The 22,398-nt window shown below is 36.4% G+C and overlaps 1 protein-coding gene across 1 annotated transcript in view; it reads right to left on the bottom strand.

Annotated features, from left to right (window-relative positions):
* Positions 1-22,398, bottom strand: part of pdgfc (platelet derived growth factor C) — a 146,686-nt gene that overhangs the window by 49,135 nt on the left and 75,153 nt on the right. The window contains exon 2 of the mRNA XM_002934746.5: positions 677-872. Coding sequence (XP_002934792.2) covers positions 677-872 — 196 coding nt within the window. The remainder of the gene's footprint in view (positions 1-676; positions 873-22,398) is intronic.

The raw sequence follows: 22,398 nt of genomic DNA, 5'->3' as shown, positions 1-22,398 counted from the left end.
TCATTTAAAGGCAAATGTAATTATTTTCTGGCAAAGTGAGAAGGCAGATTTCACAGCTTAAGTGAGCAATAGAGCTTGCCTCTAATGGCCTTGTAATGTACAGCGAAATGAAAAGAAACAGATGTGAGAGCTTATGTGAAACAAGCATTTGTTTATCGTTATTTCTTTCATTTCATCTTTCTCCTTTGCATTAACTGTGAATGATGTGAGATAGCATGTAGATTTCCCTTTTCTAACTACATTAAGTTATATATCAGTGGAATATATGACCATACCGCAGAACAGTGCTGTCAATTTATGAGCAATTGAGATGCAGTTTCATTGAGGTCTATAGAAAAGGCTTCCATTGAGGCAAACAATATGTCAACACCCACTCATATAATGTACAAAATCTGACCCCAACACTTAGCATATTTTGCTAAAATATAAAGGTCTCCAGATACGTGTGGGTATGATATTGAGTCACAGCCTCCATGTTCTTTAATGATATAGACTTTATAAAGGTGGTAAGATGCTTTGTAAATTCCCCATTTTGTAATATTTTAGCTTATATTGCAGTTCCTATCTGAGAAGCTTAAAAGACATTTGTCCTGTATTTATCATTAAACCATATTTGGTAATGTGAATTGCTTCATTTTTAGGCCTTACTAAATGGAATGATAAAATGATCACTTACTTGCATACATCATTTTCAGGGTCTTCCAGCCCAAACTTTTCATCAAAGGTCAGCTGTATCCTTAAATGTTCTTCCTTTGCTACCAGTCTCCATACCAGCACTGTGCTGCGTGGGTAAGAGTGAGGGAACCTAGGGCTGTGAATACTTCCATTGAATGAAACGGAAACAATCTTCTCATGCTGTGGGTCTTGTACTCCTGTAACAAAGTAAAGCAGCAATAAGCAATGTTTGTGATTTATTTCAGTGAAACATCACAAAATTTGTAGGGTTTCATCAAAACAGCGAAAGAAACCTGTAGACCTAGGGGCTGATTTACTAAGACACGATTTCGAATCCGAATTGGAAAAATTCCGATTGGAAACGAACATTTTGCGACTTTTTCGTATTTTTTGCGATTTTTTTCGGCGTCTTTACGATTTTTGCGTAAAAACGCGAGTTTTTCGGCATCTTTACGATTTTTGCGTAAAAACGCAAGTTTTTCGTAGCCATTACGAAAGTTGCGCAAAGTCGCGATTTTTTCGTAGCGTTAACACTTGCGCGCAAAGTCGCGCCTTTTTCGTAGCGTTAAAACTTAAAAGGCGCGACGTTTCGCGCAAGTTTTAACGCTACGAAAAAATCACGACTTTGCGCAACTTTTGTAATGGCTACGAAAAACTTGCGTTTTTACGCAAAAATCTTAAAGACGCCGAAAAACTCGCGTTTTTATGCAAAAATCGTAAAGACGCCGAAAAAATCGCGTTTTTACGCAAAAATCGTAAAGATGCCAAAAAAAAAATCGCAAAATTACCGATCATTACGAAAAAAACGCAATCGGACGCATTCGGCCCGTTCGTGGGTTAGTAAATGTGCCCCCTATTGTTCTATTGTTCAATTTCCACAGCATTATAATACAATAACACCAGGGAACCATCAGGTCTATGTCCCACTGGGCAATGTGGCAGACTCCTTTTAATAACTTCAGATGCATGAAGACTCATAAGATACAATACTTAGCACATTGCAAATCTATTTGAATCTAATTGTCTGCCAAAAAGGGAAAGGCATTAGGAAAAGGAGATGTGTTTGAATAGGTTAATGTTGGAGAAATCCCAATGTCATCAGCTCACTTGGCTTGTCCTAACTTTTAAACATAGTGGGTGTTGGATGAATTTAGTTGGACATATTCAGCCCAGTTATTATTCAAAGTCCTACATAATGATTTTATGTGATGAGGTGGATGCTATTGTCCAAAACCTGACTCCAGGGCCATTAAAGCAGCAATGCATAGTTTGAAAAGTTCTAGAATGTATCTATATGTATTTTCACCCCTTTCATTTCTCTAGGAACTCAAAGAATGACCCAAACTGAAGGAGCAGGCAGCTATGGTGAAAGAGCTAAATATCCTTCTGTGATCAATTAAATGCAGTAACACTTACATAATTCGTGCTACACCTATAGCACTGCATTGCAAGTAAAATAAGAGGGTAAGAATCTCTAAAAGAATTTAGATATTGTAGTTTCTTATATGTCCCTTTGGGCAACTATACATTTAGAAGCCCGGATGCAGCAAGGATACAGCAATTAATTCAGAGTGATATAACTGAACTTGCAGGCAGATTGTTTTGATATTGTTAGACCTTACTATTACTATGAGACCAATGTATACATTTATTTGTGCTATTAAACCAGCAGTTATACATGTGTTGTTGGGTATTAAATGTGTTCATAGTGTGCATTGCAAAAATGTGAATTATTTTGGGGTATCACCAATCAGGCATAGTTTATTAGTGTATAGTCACTTTATAAAATCTGCTTTGCGTCCAATACAGATGGAGTAGATTCCATTACAGTAAAACAGCAATAAAAGTGAAGCTGATGTCATATACTAATGCATGACTTAAACCTTGAAAGCCAACAAATACCACACTGCTGAACACTAAATGCAAAACTGTATTTCATCAGTAATCCAAAATTACTTTCTAATTCTTCTGAGCTTTTATCAATGAGACTATCACAATATTTCATTACTGAAACCAAATAAAATGCTTTTTATAAGTTTGTCCATTTATGGGCAATGACTCCACAAGATTAAACTGGCAAAGCATATTTAATTTATGATGTTTCCATCTAACAAAAATGTTTCCAAAGAACAGTAAAAAAACAGCCCCTGAAACTTAAAATATGCATGTCTGAAGGTCATCTCAAGGTAAAAGAAAATGAGGAAAGGTGTTTTGTCTATTTTCTCTTTTGCACACTCTCTGAAGTTCTGAAATAGAATTGAATATATCAGTTATGCTGGAGCAGCTCAGGCAACCAACAGACCACACACAGCAAAAATAAATTAGTGCTACTCAGTTTTAAAGATACAGAATGGGTGCTTTAGAGGGTAAACAAGTCCACCATTAAATCAACCATAAAACGTCAGACAGTTAAGAACGAAAGGCACCTGGTGCTCCAATAATAAGAAAGGCAAGCAAATTTGCTTTTAAATCCTTTATAAAGGCATTAAAGCACTAAATGAAAACATTCCTAGAACTACATATATGTATGCATGTGCTGTGTGTGACAAATAATTTGCTATAACTGATTATGAAAGACAAACATCAGTTTCTATTTTACAAAGTAGATAAAGTAACTACTTGTTGTCATTCATTAGCTGGACTAATTACTGCACTCTATTCCTTTTGCAGGTTTGCAGGGGAGCGAGGAGTTAAAGGTGGCCATACACCTTTAGCAGATTTCAGCTGCCAATATTGGTCCTTTAGACTGCTTCGGCAGCTTATCTGCCTGTGTATGGGCAACACCAATGGGCAGGTTTGATTGCTCTGTTGGATGGGGGACCACAAACCGATAGCACCTATGCCGTTTAAAATATGATCATTGGGCTCTAGGGCCACTTTAGACTAATGTCACAACAGGTGATCTGTAGTTGTGATAACAAAACATGCAGATTGAGCAAATATTATTTCCTAGACCAGGGATCCCCTATTCATGGCCCACACTCAGATGTAAAAAGTGTTGGTGAGCCACACAAACATCAAAAAAAGTTCATTAAGGATGCAAAATAAGACTCTGTTTCTGTTCTTCCAAAACTTGCCTCCAAGCCAGAAATGTAAATATTGGCACCTACGTTGAGGACATTGGGTGATGGGGAGCAACATTTTGCTCACTAACCACTGGTTTGGGATCATTGTCCGAGACAATAGGAACTGACCCAAGTTTGGCATGCCTACCTGACTATTGCATGAAAAGACAGATGATCATGTTTGTGCAAATGTATCATACTGTAAGCAATTTCAGTAGTCCACAGTACTGACCAACAGGTGATAAATGCCAACGCTTACTGATGTTTTTTTCTGGTAAAAGTGCCAGCAACAAGAAAATCTATTGGTGCCTAAAGCAAGGGTGATTGCAAAAGGCCAGTATCCCAACTTGAGGAAAAAGTGACCAAGATACGCAACTTACAGCACCCAAGTTGTTATCCAGTAAATAGAGTCCCTAATAATTATTTTTTCTTATTATATTTAAGCAAACCAGAAATATGTTTATTAAGGTTTTCAGTCATCATATACAGCATTCATCCCAACCAGTAGCTCATGAGCAACATGTTGCTCCCCAACCCTTTGGATGTTGCTCCCAGGGGCCTCAAAGCAGGTGCTTATTTCTGAATGTCTGGTTAGGAAACAAGTTTTGGTTGCATAAAAACCCAGAGTAATTGCCAAACAGATCCCTCTGTAGGCTGCCAGTCAACATAGGGGCTATCAAATAACCAATTATAGCTCTCATTGGCACCTCCAGGAACTTGTTTCATGCTTTTTCCATTTGAATGTGGCTGACGGGTATAAAACGTTGGGGAACCCTGATACAGTATCTATTAGAATTAAGTCTAAAGCAACTGCACTTTCTAAGTATTCTGGAAAACATTTCATCACTCATCTGAGCAGCATATTCAGTTCAACTGAGCATTCTAAACTCTTAAGGGTAACACATTCACCAACATCCAATCACATTGAGCTTGTTCAGGATGGTGTGACAGTGTGATCCAGTAACAATGGTACCATTAAGGCAGATGTTATTTTTTTTAAGTAACATGATTGGAAGTGTGAATTGTTGTTAAACCACTGGGATAAGGATGTTAAAGTGTCATTGTCCGATGCTGACACGCTGTTTAGAGATAGTTGTTGCAGTTTGGCATAAATGGCATCCTTTATACTTCTTTCAAAACATCTGTCTTCTTGGTCCAAAATATGCTCATTGCTGTCCTCAAAGGAGCATTCCTTTTTTTAGATGTAGACAGACTACTGAGTCTTTTCTTGAGAACTTACCTTTTCTATGCTAGACCACTCGCTTACATAGTGGTTGTTTGGTCTTCCCTGTATATAAATCTGTGCACACTACACTGGACAGCATAGACCACATTATTTGTGCTTTGGTGTTGGGCCTTATGGGTGTGTCAGCTTTTTTAAAAGCATTTTTATCGTGGAAATCTAAAGATTTGCTGAATTAAGGCTCTATTTGAGCTCAGTGTATCTACTGGGCCACAAGTAAAGGATTTTGAGTATTGTATAAAGCCTGAGACCATCCTAAATAGGGATTTTCCAGGCACTTTTTGGAATATGAGAAATGCATCCAGTCGCCCTATGTTTTTGGCATGACTGTTGTTTCAGCTGCTATGCGCCTCCCCGCCATGTGTTGGTCTGGTGTTTTTGCTTGTCCTCAATGCCAGTCTGTGTATCTACTAGTGTTTAACTAAACACTCAAAGCTCTCTTTTCCATGTAATAGTTTGCTACGATGGACATAGGCAATTCCACTGCTATGTTTTTTTGTATATTTAAAATACAAAAACATTTCAAATATTTAAAACTTCCTTATGCTTGAAGTATAAGGTGTAAGTCATAGAAATGGGTATGGTTAGCATGAGGTAACTTTGCTTAATGTTTAATATCTCTGGAAGAATCCCAAGTATGCTTAGAACTGTTCATATTTGGTTTTGTGTTCTTATTTGGGTTATTTCTCTGCAGAATGTGAAAAGTACATAAGGTGTTGAACAAATTATTTGAGTTACTTAATCTTCCAACCCAGCCTTCTGCTGGGATATAAATCTATAACTGTACTATTATCACTAAGGAGACTTTGCCTTGAACTTCCTTTACTCCTAAGGGGCGACCTTTCATACAAAGCACTTTCCAGCTCTTTGAATAGAGTAAACAGAGTGTAAAATATATTTGCACATTATTTGTTTTATCCCACCTTGTATGAATTATGTTTCTCTCCATTTAAGGTTATAAAAGAAAACTGATGAGGGAATGAGAAGGCAAACAAATATGTGCTTTAATCAAAAGCAATAAATGATTTGAATTTTGGAGATTAACATTCCTTTAGCTATACAGTGTGCTGCATAAATGTATATTTAGGATGTATACTAAGTGATACTTGAAACCATTGTAAAATAAAATGTTAAAAAATCCTGCTGTGTGTCATTGCAAAGCAGGACCAGCTGAACAGCGCCATAGACAGCTGCTATCAAAACCATAAAGTGTCACCTGCAGCTGTGCTAACTATTCACCCCAGCTGTTACTATGCTGCTTTTTTCCTCCAGAAGGCAGAACTACTGTTCCACATCAGTATTCTCATTGCTAAGAGCAATTCCTTTATTGGTACAGCTCCTTGTGTCATTTACTCTTTTGATGTAATGCATAAAAGCTCACCCTTCCAGTCTCTGAGCTATTGTTTTATATGAGCTTTAGATAAAATATCCATGACTTAGGCCACAATCCTACTAAGCAAAATTAATCCTGGCATTTCCAGGCAATAATTCCTTTTGTGTGCAATGTACACCATGAATCACCATGCATTCTGTTTCACTGTTAAGCTAGAAAACGCTAGAAAATGCAGAAATTATTATTATGTGCCCCTTGCCTTCCTCATCAACCAACAGAATCAGATCCCTTCCTAGCCCTCCCCTGTCTATCTAAGGAGTTATCCAACTGCCATGTTTGTAACAAATTGGCAGCAGGAGAGGCTTTTTTCTGTAAAGACAAGTTGTAGGATAGTGGAAAGGAGTTTTCACAAGATTGCAACCGAAGGCAACTGTGTCCATACAATTCAAATAACAACAGCCATTTACAAATCAACAATGGAGTTCTGTGATCTGACAATACAAACTGCTCAAGCCATATCACACAAGGTCCATACATGTTAACTTATCACAAATATTGTCAGATTTGCTAAATCTATAGATTGCAAAATAAAAGCTGCAATTTCCTTAGCTTTCAACTCTGTTTTGTCTTTCCCAAAACATGAAGTTACAGATGTATTATCAAAAATAAGCCCAACCCCTCAATTTGTGTATATATTACCAAAACACACAGCAGAGTTTAACAGAACAATGCATCATTGGTGAGCTTTTCAGTTTGTCTTCTAGATTGCTGCCTTTTGATAGAGAACTGACATTTTGTAGAAGAAGAGCTGAGGGAAGGTTAAGAAGCACCGGTCTCATCTCAACCCATTCACTAATCCAGCACAAACACAATATAACTTTTTTCCCAATGCAAGTAATTGTACTGTCACATAGGATAAAAGGCTGCTATTAAACTGAGCATTAGTCGTTCGTCTTTTCCTAACAAGTGATTACTAGAGATTTCAACAACAGAGTGATTCTGTTTCCCACAAGTCATCACATCATATTCTCCAGCATTTCCAGTGGGTAAATTTGAAAACAATGCCAGCAACTTCCCGGTCAGTGGGTTTTCCTCGTTGGTTTAAGTACTGGAGATTCATATTGTTCTTTGGTTAGAGAGAAAACAAGCGACTAATCTCTCTGTGGGACATTAGCCTCTGTATAAGGAGCTTGCTGCAGCTACACAGGTGGGAAGGTCACTTTTAGAGCCTTATACAGTGTATAAGACAAACAAAACCCATCCTAACCGCACTTCTTTTCTACCAAGGATTGACTTTTGGTGGCAGGAGATAAGGCTGCAATAAGTAGTCTTGTTTGAAGGCCTACTTAGTAAGGATAGGGGAATGCCTTGTGGTACGCATACCATTCATGTTAAAGCTGTGGCCTTTCACCACTTTCTGAGCCCAACTATAACCAAGCAAACTGAGATTAATGGCTGATGGTATCTAATTTATTGGAGCATGTAATGTCTTTAGGAAGTTTCTACACTAAATGAATAAATGGCATGGGATCTACAATTACTCTCATGGGGTTTTAAGTCAGTCATTAAAGGGATAACTGATGAATACTAATGGAACCTGCAACTTTATACAGTTAGATACTGTACTGGGACTGATTCTTTTTAATAGCCTGAATTGTAGTTGCTGTCATATAGCAGCTGTTGCTTTCTTGGAGCACTTTCAGATTCTAATAAAGATCCGTTTACAGTTATCAGTCAGTTTGGTGCAGAATAATTTGATAAAACCATTCAGTGTGGTCCAATATGAAGTAGCTGGTTTTGACAAGGAGCAGACTTCAATTAGTGAGACCAAGTGGCTGGGCTGTGCCTGTTGACATCTTGCCTATATTTTTTTGGCTTGCTATGTAAAACCTGCCGAGCTTTTTATTTCTATGGTTGGGGAAAAAAAAACTCAATTTGCATAAATTGGGCTATCTGGATGAAGAAACCATGCCAGAGTTTGGGAACTCCCACGTGGTCTTGGGATACGAATGCTCAGTGTTCATAAATGTGCCTCCAGGTGTCTCTAACATGTTGAGATAAATCTAAATCTAAATAAATCTAATTTTTTTTTTAAAATTAAATAAATGTGTGTGTGCACCAAGGATTTCCATGACCATATAAATACAGTTTTTTAGAAGGTATGTTATTTACTATAATACACAAGCTTCAGTGAGTCATGTGACAGAAATTGCATCACTAAGCACAGATTGTTGACATGACTAAGCATCATTTATAAAGATATAATTCAAAACAATATATATATATATATATATATATATATATATATATGTGTGTGTGTGTATCCCAAAATTCTCAGGACCTGGGGTTTTCCAAATTAAGGGTCTTTCCGTAATTTGGATCACCATACTTTGAATCGACTAAAAAACAATTTAAAAACTACATAAACCCAACAGAAATGCTTTGCTTCCAATAAGGATTAATTATATCTCTCAGTTACCACAAAGTACAAGGTTCTGTTTTATTATTATAGAGAAAATAAAATGGATTCTATGAGAGATGACCTTCCCCTAATTCAGAACTTTCTGGAAAACAGGTTTCTGGATAACGGATCCCATACCTATATATACATATATACCAGTATATATATATATATATATATATATATATAGTTTTACTAAGCCAAGCACAAACAGGGTTATAGTCATTATAGATTAAACAGTGAAAATAAATAGCTGAATGCTATGAGTTTTAATGCATTGTTGAGATAAGGCCACAGCCCCAAAGTGCTTACAATCTATTGTGGGGAACTATTTCTGTAATTTATAATTATCTTATTCTCCCTAGTGTCTATTGACAACATGGCCTTTGAAACAAATGACATGAGGGAATGACAGACGATTATTTGTGTTGCAGGCAAGCAGCTAAAGAATGCTGACACCACTTTAGCAAACACATGGTGGAAGGTACTGAGCATACAAATGCATAGTTGTTGTGCTGTATACATATGGCCACTAGATGGAAGACTCAAACCTGTGCAGACATCGGGAGTGCACCTTCTCACTAGGAATAAATAAACCATTTCACTCAAAATATCAGACTGTAGTGGTACAGGTATCCATACTGGCCTAGCCACTTACCAGCTGTGTAAGCTGTATTCATGAAGGAAATAAGGGATCTATACCTGTGTATGCAGTATAACGGGGTGATCCCAGCTTTATTATAAGGTGCTCTTGACAGTCCCCAGCAAATCCTCACTGGGCTGTGCAGTCCCAAAAAATCTTTTAGTGGAGTGTCAAGAGCACCTTATAATAAAGCTGCCATTATACTGCACACAGAGGTATTGGTTCCTTATTTCCTCCCTAAATTAACCATTTGATAGGATAAAACAAATTCAATACACCACTCTCAAGCCCGAAAGCTTCAGAACCTGCTTATAAATGAAACTGTATAGGATCCTCTGTTACTTTATTAAAGTGTTTATCTTGCATCTAACATACATGCTATTACTTCCCAAACAGTGCAGTTCAGTTGTGTTCCTGATCAAATGATCTCAAAACCTTACCCTAAATGCTTGATCAGACTAAGGGGGCTTTTATTCATGCAAAAATGTCCTTTACCTTGCTGTAGAGATTAAGCAACTAAATGTAAATTTACTATTTCCCAGTCCTAAATATCAAAATACTAAATACACCCAAGAATTAAAAACATGACTATATGTCTAAGCTATAGGATAAAATACAGACACTTGTCTTTGTTTGTAAAAGTCTACAGCATATATACAGTTACGAAGGTTACACTCAGGTGAGCAAAGCGCTCTGCTTGGTAAAGCATTTGAAATACTGCTTCATAATACAACCATGTACTGATTTTGCACCATATATTTTACATTTATATTAAATTTGTTTAAAGCTTTTTCAGAAATATACCATGAAATAATATCTAACATAGGCACTCCCCTCCACAAAGCACAACTGTACAGGGACAGTTTAAAATTTTGGGCGCCTCTAGATATTATTCCTAGTTCACTAGTTACTAGCAATGCATGTGAGTGTAGTATAATTCCTAGGAGGAGCAGCTGAATAAAAGCAAGATGGTAACACCCTGGGACACTCACCAAGTCACTAAATAACCTGGGATCCCAAACAGGCCTTACAATATTTTATTTACAGACCATGCTACCTTGGACCATCACTTAGACCCTAGACTACCACACTTGCCATAAAAGCAATATCACTCACACTGAAGGCTCAGTACTGTATCTATAAAAATACAATGCTTAGTTGGCATATTCTGTGCATCAGATATATATGCTGTCATTTTCACTAAATCCAAGATTACTCTCACAAGGCATTATATAAATCCAAGATCTATACTTTTTCCACTTAGTTGAACAATTTAGTCAAGATATACTGCAATGTCAGTTTGGTGTCCTCCACGTTTCACCTTGGTTCATTAAACAGCTCACTAGCTCAGACAAGGCATTACTGACTGTATTCCACCTCTGACCCAGAAGACCCCAACTAAAATCAAAATCCTCTTGCATTATTTACTGAAGGACAACCCCTAATAATTCTGTTCATGAGATAGGCAGCCATATTTAAGTTCAATGTTGCCTACCAGTTATATAAGAATGTAATTCCTCATTTTTGTTTGACTGCTCATACCATCATCTCTTTTGCCGGTTTTGTCACTCAACCAATAATAATAAAAGACATGGTTTCATATTTGTATCGCCTACAATATAAAATATATAAGGTTATTTATGCAGTGCTGGATTTACTGCACAAGCCCAACATATAAGGGATCATTTTCAATCCCGGGGACGAAGGAGCACTAAGGGGCGCACCCTCTAAATGCTCATTTAACAGCACTTGCGCATCCTGGGTTTGTATCTCTATGCACAGAGAGTCATTGCTGTATTAGTGAGGGGAGCCACAGGTTGGAGCAAAGAGGTCTAAGACTTTTTTGTACTTTGCCCAAGGTGTGAGGCATTGTAGATGAGGCCTTTTGTGACATGCTATAAGCTGAAGCCACTGCAATACTATTGTTTATAAACTACAACAATTCTAATATATAAGATGGCTAGAAAGTTCTAATACCTGATTCTGCAGTGTGCTAATGTGAGCTATGCCCATGTGTCTCTAAGAAACAGTTGTAAGAAAAAGAAAAATTATATTCCTAGGAGAGGTCATCTGCAAAACCTTCCACTATCAAAGTATTACTAAATCCTGCATTGACTCAGACTCTGCTGTAATAATTTACAATTGTACTGGCTCTCTTATTGTTCATGCTCGGAGTACTTTCCAAACTGCATTCAGTATGTACTTTTGGAATTGTGACTTTTTATGGTTTGTCCAAAAAAATGTTGGACGCAAAGATCTGGTTAGTAGAAATTCTTTCCAACATGATGCTACTGCATCTGAGGATTTGAATACTTCCAAAACAGAATTACAAAGGCTATTCATAAAGATCATAGGGTCAAGAGCATAAGAGCAATGAGTTTCACAGTTGCAGTCGAGCTCTTCACTTTTCCAAAGCTGAATTTTTTTGTTCGTTGAATATCTGCACTTTGTGTGTTTTGATCATGCAGCAAAGTGAAGCATGGAGCTGAAATAAAATGAACGGATCAGAGGGGAAGTCATTTTTCACTTTAATACTCATCATTTTTTATTGTAGAACTTTCCCTCCCTAAAGTAGCAATATTTTCCCCAGAGAATTAGATGTAATCACTCATTCCTCTACCCTTTCAAGTTTTTGTCTCGTGTTCCATCTGAAAATGGAATTAAATCATTTTCACAGTGTTTCTCACTTATTGGCAGGTGTCAACTATTAGAAGTAGGCTCAAAGCAACACATCTAATTGTACTTCAAAAGAGAACTAAGGTATCCACTTTTATGAAAATACATAATTTTCCACCCCAAAGAGATCTTCTAGCAGAAAAAAGGGGCCTACCAAAGTGGTAGAGTTTTTAATAATGTTGAGAAATCATCAACTGTCAATCATGCACGCACAACCTACAGGCTTCCAAGCATGCTTAAACCACAACCCCTAGTCCTAGCACCAACAGTTATACAAATGTGCTCTGGATCCAATTTTTATTGCTAACTGCTTGTGCGTTGAAACGGTTTATTATTTAACCATGTTTGTGCCTAACTACCTAGGTTTACTTACCTGTTTGGAGATATGTCAGCAGATATTTAACAATAACTTCCCCCAGTGAGTACAGGAATTACTGGTTATATAATAAAATGCTGCCACTACTGGTATGCACTAATGTAATTACTATTATTATTTTATTTTTGGTAAAAGTCTTATATCTGTCCACATCTAAAAACCCATAGCAACCAATGAGATGTTTGTTTTTATCAGGGATGCACTAAATCTTGGATTTGGTTTGGGATTGGGTCAAATCCGAGCCTTTTTAGCAGGATTCAGATTCTGCAAAATCAAAAATCCTGGCTGAACCAAACCTAAACCCCATGAATTGAAAAAACTTGCCCACTTCCTACATTTCACACGTGCACTGTAATTTTCTGCTATTTTTTGGCTATTTCTGTCCAGTTTGTGGGTTTAGGTTCAGTTCGGTATTCAGCTGAATCCATACCAAAGGATTTGGGGATTTGGCCATATAACAAACTCAAGGGTTCAGTGCATCCCTAGTTTTTATTCAGCTGACCACAAAATGATACCTGCTGATTGGTTGCTATCAAACCCAGTTGCTGTTAGTTTATTAAATGCAGTATTTATTACAATACATTAATGGGGGAAATATTGGTAATAAAACAGTGTATAAAGTAACCTCTATTGCAAAATATATAGATTTTATAACTCACCAAGGAGTTCCAGGATAATATAAAAGCACAAGGCCGAAGGCCAAGTGCATTTCTACAGATCATGGAACTCCAGTACACAAGTTTTAGTGAGTCATGTGACAGAAATTCAATTCCTAAGTACCAATTATAACTAATGACATCATTAAGCACTGTTCATAAGGATATAATTTACAGGATATTCGTGGCTCTCGTGTATTATAAAATAAATATGTACATTACTAAAAAAACACAGTAGGAATGGCAAGAGAGTTGTAAACAGCGACACAAAGAAGAATGTCCCTGTTATGGATGTAGAGCATACAATGTAACATAAATACTGTATCTACGGTATCTATTTATACAAAGCTCTTGTCAGTTTATGTATTTCCTTTTGATACATAGTACTGTTCTTTTTTTTATCCAAATACTTCTTGCTATAGAATGCAAATACTAAATCAGCTTGAAAACTGTAGCCCCTACAGTAATAAAAGTGATTATTTATTCCCTTCTATAGCTTTAGGGCTAGATTACAATTAACACTTTGTACATTCTTCCTGTTCTTTGTCGGGTGGTGATTATAAAGCTTCATTAGTCACATCATAAACAGATCCCATATAAAAGGTACTATATTGCATTGTATTAAATTGTATTATATAAATAATAATAATTGTAGTTGGATATCTAAATTGTATTATATAAATAATAATAATTGTAGCTGGATATCTAAATTGTGTTATAAAATTGTCTTGCTTGTCCTTCATACTCACATCTCCTTACTGCACAAAGCCTGTGCCTACAACTTCTCTAAGATATCTGACATTTAGGGGAAATTAAAGAAACCTCCAGATCTTTTGTATCGTATCCCTGGTAAATCTTTTTTAAATTTGCAAAAAAATAAGCATTAATGCCTAATGAAATTTAAAGAAAGATCAATTACACAGTCTGAAAGACATACTAAGAAATGGCCTCTTGTGGGTATGATTTTCTAAAGCAACACATCTTCCTCTGTTTTTTAAACTAGCATTGTGACAAGTAGGCTATATTGAGTATAACTTCTGAATGGCAATTCCAAAAAGCTATCACCAACATCGTCTAAAATGGTGTGTATTTATTGAGTAGCATGAAACTGAAGGAAGCCAATAGGCTTATTAATGTGATCACTGTAATTTAACTAGTTCACATAGGAAATCAGGAAAAATTCCAGTTGCTACAACTCCAAACATTCTAACAAAAGGATATCAGGACTATTTCAGTCAGCAGACCTGGATAAATGAGTTTTTAACCACAAAATTGATTGAAAATCAGATAAGAGTCATTTTAAGGTAATAATACATGGATCGGGACAAATAAAAATGTGCTAATTAACATATTGCAGGTATAGGACCCATTATCCAGAATGCTCGGGACCAAGGGTATTCCAGATAAGGGGTCTTTCCGTATTTTGGATCTCCATACCTTATGTCTACTAAAAAATCAACATTAATTAATTAAACCCAATAGGATTGTTTTGCATCCAATAAGGATTATTTATATCTAAGTTGGGATCAATTACAAGGTACTGTTTTATTATTACAGAGAAAAAGGAAATCAGTTTTAAAATTCTGAATTATTTGATTAAAATGGATTTTCTGTAATTCAGAGCTTTCTGGACAATGGGTTTCCGGATAAGGGATCTCATACCTGTACAGCAAATGTGTTCAGGGGTTACTAGAGAAAATGAAAATGTGCTAGTGACATCATAAATATTCATTGAATGCAAGCTGCCCGGGGCAGTTTTTCACTGTCTTATGCACTCAGCTATAACACATGGCAAAAAAACCCAGTTGTGTATCACTCAGACAAGTAAAGGTAAGCCTGCAATATTTCATAATATATCATAGCTTGTGATCAAAATAATGTTATGTGCAACATCAATGCTCCATGCTGTAAATGTCTCTAGTTTAACCTCAGTACACCAGTATAAAGCAGAGATTAGTTAGACACAATTTAATGGTGTATGGTACGAAAGAATATCCTGGTGGGTCACACACACCTATTAAAGTAATCTTTAAAGGGGGCATTTACTATTGCTCTATTTTTTTGGTTTGCCATAAATGCATTTTTTTCACATTTTCTTATGTGACCAAACCATGATAAATGCAAATGCAAACATACACCAGCAAAAAACCTAGCGAGATCATGTATAAGTCAATGACAGGTGTCCCTCTTACAACTGGAAGCTTGTTCTTTGCGTTGTGGTTTTAGAGTTTTTTTGATGCTGGCTTTTGCACAATAAGAAGTTGTGATTTTCACATTTTTTCCACAACTTTTTTTGTTGCCTTTTCAATTCTGATCATTGATAAATAACTAACATTTGTAAAAATGAGTTTAGTCGTGGTTTAAAAAATTATAAAACCATGAAAATCCGATTTTCAATAAATCTCCCCTAAAAGTTACTATGCAAAGGAACAACACAAACATGACTGTTGGTACCCATGCATATCACTTTAAAGGAGAAAATCAGAATTAGAAATAAAAATGTGTTATGTTCCAGCATGGAAAATAATTGTCCAAATTGTTAATCCTGCATACAGTTTGTATCAGGGAATAATGATTGAGGTTCAGAACCAACACAGTGCATCTGAAGTTCCAATTTTGATCTATTATTAACTATATATTGGTCATCCCCAGTTCATATGCAATAAAGGAACTGTGGCAGACCCACTGATTCTTTAAGATATGGTTCTACCTGATGATTTAAGGCCATTTATAGAATGAGTCTAAGCTGTGGGTGCTACGACACCAAGAACATAATGCAAAGCAAGGGCATATCTTTTTTTAAGTTTTGTTACGCAATGATGTTTGGTTTATTGAATGAGGTGGTGAAAATGATTTATTAGTCTTTCTAAAAAGAGTCTCTCCAGATATATTTGGATGAGTGAAATAAAATGAGAGACAAGAACCAAGATAGGACGCTGCAACAGTGAGCTGTGGATAGGATTGCCAGAGATCAGTCTGCTTTTGTTATCACCAGGAAAACTAGACAGCAGGCTGGAATACTGACAGGACCTCTCAAAACCAAGCAGGTGGTAACCTTGGAATGAATAGAATGTCAAGTCAGTTTAATATATCTAATGTAGTTACTTTTGTAAAATAACTGCATGGAAAGTATAGCAATATAAGGAAGATGGTTTAGATACCTCTAGATGAATAAATCTGCTGAATGATTCCTACAGAGTTTTGATGAAAATTACACAGATGGTATATGACTTTTAATTTTGTATATCTGAATCAACCTCAGATATAACTAGATAAAACAATTGTATAGAGGCATGTTTGATATTGCACACCCAGCTAAATTGTAAATAGACCCAAGAAGAATAGTATTGTCTCTTATTCAGGACTAAAATGGGAAAGACAGAAAGAAAAAAGAAAGAATATAATTTTATGGGAGAAAAATACAGAAACACATGTCAACATAGTTATCCATATGTGTTCTATTAGGGCAGATATTTTCCACTTCTCCACCACCAATTTAACCTGGAAAGAAATTATTCTGCATGCACTTTGCACAAGTGTCCAAATCTTCACTCCCTCCTCAACTTTGTGAATAAGGTAAGTAAGGTCGGAAATGACTCCTGTCTATGGCTAGAAAGGCTTCACTCAGTAGTAATTACATTAGGATGCTTGCTTCATTATGCATCCAGTTCACCTACATGTATACTCGCAGCTAGATCACTATGATCTAGTATTTATATCTGTTGATCTTATCATGGTTGGATCACATTAGTCACACTAGATTTGTTCAAATTTAGGCAAAAAGGCAACAACAGACTCCAGTCACAGTGATAAATGTGTCTGGATATTTGCCTGCACATTTACTGAAGGGCATTCTTTCTCTCTTGTGGGCATCAGCCCATCACCCATTATTAGCAGAAATCACAGAAACAAAATTTCTCTAGTATAAAAGATTGACAATAAACATTAAGGTCTTGGCAGCTACTGTGTCTTTAAAAGGAGCAAGAGGGCCAAAACTTTTGTCTTGCATATGCCCCCAAACCTCAAAGAAAACCCAGTGGTTATTAGCTATCCGAAGTTGTTACCTGTTGACATTTGCAAAGCTTAAAAAAATCTCTGACACCCCAAACTTTCAGCTTTCACTCAACAACTACTGACTCCTCTAAGCAAGGCTAGAAAATGCAAAATGCTGCCAGCTTGCAGTTGCCATTATCTGTAATGTCATTCAGTAAAGGAAGTTAAGGGGAACTGTGAAAAGCAAGACAAGATCTAAAAAACCAAAAAAAGGACTTTCAGAAAGTACTGCAATGCAAAGCCAAACCCTCATATGACTGCAAAGGACCTGAAACAAGGTTTGGATGGCGGCGTTGCAACATTCGATGGTACAGTGTTGCTGGCATAAAGATGGTTTGCATGGCAGATCCAAGAGGAGGAATTCTTACCCACACCCTTATCATAGATGTCAACATCTGAGGTACGCAGAATACCATGTAGTCAAGCCAGGGGCTTTGGGAAACAAGTGCTGGGGGACTGAGAAGGAGTTTAAATAGTTGTAACTATTTGTCCACAATCACCAAAGGATGATTAAAATATAAAAGGAGCAGCATTTGATGACAAAGACACCTTGCCAACTGTTACACATGGGGGTGGATCCATAATATATTGGGGTTGTGTGACAGCCAGTAGCACTGTACATGTAATGGGAGGAATGGATTTAATTAAATGCTGCCAAATTCTGGAAATCAGTATGAAACAGTCAACCAAGAAGATGAAAGGGGCTTTTGGCTCCGACAACAACATAGTAACATAGTAAGTTAGGTTGAAAGAAGACATACGACCATCAAGTTCAACCTTTCATGTCTTTATGAAACCTGCCTAACTGCTAGTTGATCCAGAGATGGAAAAAAAAAATAGCCCTCACTATCCCGACTTAAACATCATTGCAAATCTGTGGGGAGATCTTAAACATGCAAGGTGGCCTGAGTGTTAGAAGTTATCTGTAAGGACAAGTGGCTAAAATTCCTACAAAGACTGACACAAAAGGTGTTTATAAGTTTGTGAAATGAAATGTAACTGTACATTAACATTTGCTTATTTGTTGTTTTTCTACACGCAGATTCCTGCAGTAGTTGTTTACTAACTTTCACTGAAATATGTAAAATTTATATGTATTTATATATCTATACACACAGTATTTATATATCTATATATATATATAAGCAGGAACGAATGTCAGCACTCTTAGGATTTTTACAAATGATCAAGAAGTCATTCCCTGACGAAAGTCCCAAGTGAGGACTGAAACGTTGGTAATAAACCCTCACTGTTTGCAAATACCTGATGACTTCTTGATCATTTGTAAAAATCCTAAGAGTGCTGACATTCGTTCCTGCTTGTACAATCCTGGCTCTAGCACCAAGGTTATTGTATTTTATATGGTGTGCTTCCTACTTTGGACTTTATATATATATATATATATAACACCAACCATCAAGTCAATTTGAGGCTCCCGAAGTTCACTGGAAACAGTATTTTTTATCTTTTTGTTCTATTTATTTTATCTTGCATCAGGGTCTCCACCTGTCACATGAGTTGCAAAACTAGATTTTAAGGTTTGTGGAAATTGCCCTAAGGCAGGATTTTTCCATTTTCTGAATCAACAAGGCCATAATTTGAAATTGCATTTCATTAAAATATATCATCTAGAGTTACTGCAACTGCATACATTTCCTCCTCACCAGAACTCCTAATGACATGTGTGTCCTGAAAATCACTTCTCTGCTAGCTGAGAAATACTTTCCTCTCATTTCAAATACAGCAGCCTGACCTCTTGAAAACATTAAGTTTGAAGACAAATAGGATCAAGTGAACTGTGAAAAATTATCTTTTTTTTAACCATGTTTGACTTCGGGGGCTCAAATATTTTGCCACTTTTTAACCTATGACCCAAACTGCAAATTGAACCTTCTAGCACAAAGTCTTGAGGCCCGAGACACCCAACAAATAACTTCAGACTTTTTAAAAAATAATAATAAATGCTTTTAGGAGCCTTGTACTCATAAATTCTCTGTGTTTAAAAGTGCCTGGCAAATGACTCAAACAAGTGTTAACATATATATAATATAAATTAAACCGTCAGCATGGATGGGTTGTTTGCTTATATATGTCCTAACAACCTAAGAAACATATAATGAAACATATTTGTGAATAGAATAGATGAATATTATAAATGATCCCATTGAGGTGCAATTTTAAGCCAATATTCAAATATAACATGGTTTCATATATAGTCAGTAAAATATATGGATTAATTTGAGAAAATACACATTCATTTCTGTGGAATTTTTAGAGGTGTATATATCCAATGGTGAACTCTCCTTTTTACCTACTAATAAATATATAAAGAAATACAAATAAATAAATGGTTGCTTTGAAAAAATGGATTGGGTGTCCCTTTAGCAAGAAAGGACATGGTTAGAATTAGTCAATGCTACAGGAAGTAGTAAGTAAAGTATTTAAAGCATGTCGCTTGTTTACAGTGGGTTGGGGGTTCCTTCCTCTGAACCAGTGAGAGTTTCAGAAGGGTTGAATACATGGAAATATATGTAATTTAAAGGACAAGGAAAGGCACACTCCTGTGAATAACATCCATTGAAAACAATTGATTACTCTAATGGGTGCACTGCCATTTTGGCTTCATTTCCTAGTGAGTCCTTGCACTGGTCCATCACACTATAAAACATATTTTTATGTCACTATAGTGCCTATACTCCATAACAGGGTTGCATAAGGAATCATTATAGTGACATGGTAAGACTAGAGAAAGTACCCTGGGCCACTGAAGAGGCAGGGGGTTGTAATATTGTCCCTTTACATATTCACCTAGGCAATATCCTTTCCAAAAAATAATATATGAAGTTAGAACTTATTTGGCATCCTCCTTTAGCAGGATACTGTGTACCCTGACAATCCTGATCCCCATATGTAATAAAAGGCACTAAGTTTGCCCAGTAGCAGTAACCCATAGCACAGTAAACATTAGTGACCAGTAGATTCTACCTGCTGATTGGTTGCTATTGGTTACTGCTCCTGGGCAAACTTAGTGCCTTTTATTACATAACTCCCCCACTAAGAACTGACAAAAGTGTTTAATGAAGCTAAGAAAAACATGGTTAATAAGGTAATAATAATAATAATAACAGTATTAATAAAATCATAGCAGCTACCTTACCCAAGGCAGAGCAATGAAAGGAACGCACACAGATGTGTATGTGTATGTGTGTGTGTGTGTGTATGCTATTGCACATGTGTAAGACAAGTAACATACACACAAACAGACACAGGTGCAGTACCCAGCCCAGTGAAGTCGATGCTTTCCCACAGAGAGCAGCAACAAGGCCAGAGCTGTTACAGGACCACAGCTGCTACTTTACTGCACATTTAGCCTTATGTAAAGTCTCTCTTTAAGTATCTTTTGCAATTTGCTACACATGAAACATGCCAGAAGGATTTACGAGCAAAACATACCACTCAGCTTTACATTTTATATGAAACATCCTACTCAGCAGTATTTAACCCCTTATTGAGGGGATATATTGCAAAGTAGGCTTCCATACCCTAACATGACATTTATTTACTCCTACATGGCCTCTTGCTCACTGTAGTACATTCAATTAATATTAATTGAAATTTTAAATCAAATTACAGTGAAAGTAAACATTCTCTTAATGTTTCAATCAAGCCAAACAGGCAAACCCAATAACCTGGTCTATTTATGTAGCAATGATGGGATTTGTACAAACACTGCATCTGTTCTGTAAGTAGTGCCTAAGGCGGGGGACTGATTTTGACTTTGTCAAAATATATACTGCGTTGTCTTTTATGCATGCCTGATCCTTATACATTCATAACTATATATCTGGAAGCTGATTTGTGAAAGACAGGGACTAGATGGATGTGATGATTTGACACTGTCTGAAAATCACTGGATCTGCAGAAAGTTGCCGTTATGTTAACACTATAAATCCCAGGTTTGCTAAGTACCATATCCTATGTATTATTTACTCCACACAGTGTTTAGGGCACCATTTTTGCTCTAAATTTCATGTTTTTCACACTATTTAGACTGCGGTGTACAACTGAATGAGAGGTTTCTGTATAATTGGCATCTTTTCTACTTCTTTTTGGATGTCTGAGAAGGAAAGACATGTTAAGGAGAAGCTGTAGTGCGCTGTTGTACTTTTTGAAGACCACAAGGAATCACTGAACATTACATCCTCAAAATCCTACTGTTCTGAATGCTGAGCCACAGGTCTACCAGCAATGTTGCTCAGATAGCAGCTTACAAGGTTACCCAATACTAATGTCAGGTTCTGGGAGAACATTTTATATTTTAAACACAGTACAGTTTAAAAAAAGGCTATTGTTACCCTTTACTTTGCTGGTTGTAGTAAAATACTTGCATCCCATATCTTCAGTCATTCAGGAAAGCCCCTGAAGAGGGAGATGTCCAGAATTTTACTGTTATTGTTACTAACAAGTATTTACAAGGGCCCAACATGTTCCATAGAGCTCTGCTAAACTGTTCAATATTGTTCAATATTTATTTACAAAAAAAAATAACTTAAATTAAAAGTTTGGAACAAAAAGCTGGAAAGTCGATATAGAAGTCAATTAGGCAAAATGTAAGCATTTTTTTAATTCAAATTTTTCTGATTTTTCAAATTTTTCGAGTTTTTCACGGTTTTATTTGATAGATTTATTCAGTTCGGTAAAATGTAAAAGTTTATTTCAATTGACAAATTGTTTGTCAACAAAATGTGTGGTTTCTGGCAAAGAAAACGAACATGCAAAGCATAAAGTCTGCAACGCAGGGTAACTAGTCAGTCAAGTATAAATGCAGCAGTGTCCTTTCTGTGCTTCACTCTTTCATCTTGGTTCAGAGCTGAATGATTTCATTGGATACAAACAGCATACAACTCCATTGATACTAGTCTAGTATATTAAACCATCTTAAAATCTTGGCACAGTGTCTTGGTCATTGAAGCATTACACACATTCCTGCAGAACTATTAAACTGCGGGCTTTGACTGCACAAATATTTCATTTAAAGACTGGACTGAAGGTTTTGCCATGTTGGTTGTAATCATTTTAATAAACAAATCAGCATCAATAAGATGTTTGTAAAACATTAGGAGATACCTGGCTTTCTCCTTTTATCCTGCAGAAGCACAATACACTTTTATAAGTTTAGCTAAGAGGAAAACATTAACATTTTTAGCTAAAATCCAC

This window comes from Xenopus tropicalis, chromosome 1, assembly GCF_000004195.4.
Source record: "Xenopus tropicalis strain Nigerian chromosome 1, UCB_Xtro_10.0, whole genome shotgun sequence".
NCBI classification, from domain to species: Eukaryota; Metazoa; Chordata; class Amphibia; order Anura; family Pipidae; genus Xenopus; species Xenopus tropicalis.
The sequence above is the reverse complement of the archived record's forward strand: the minus strand, read 5'-3'. Positions and strand labels throughout refer to the sequence as shown.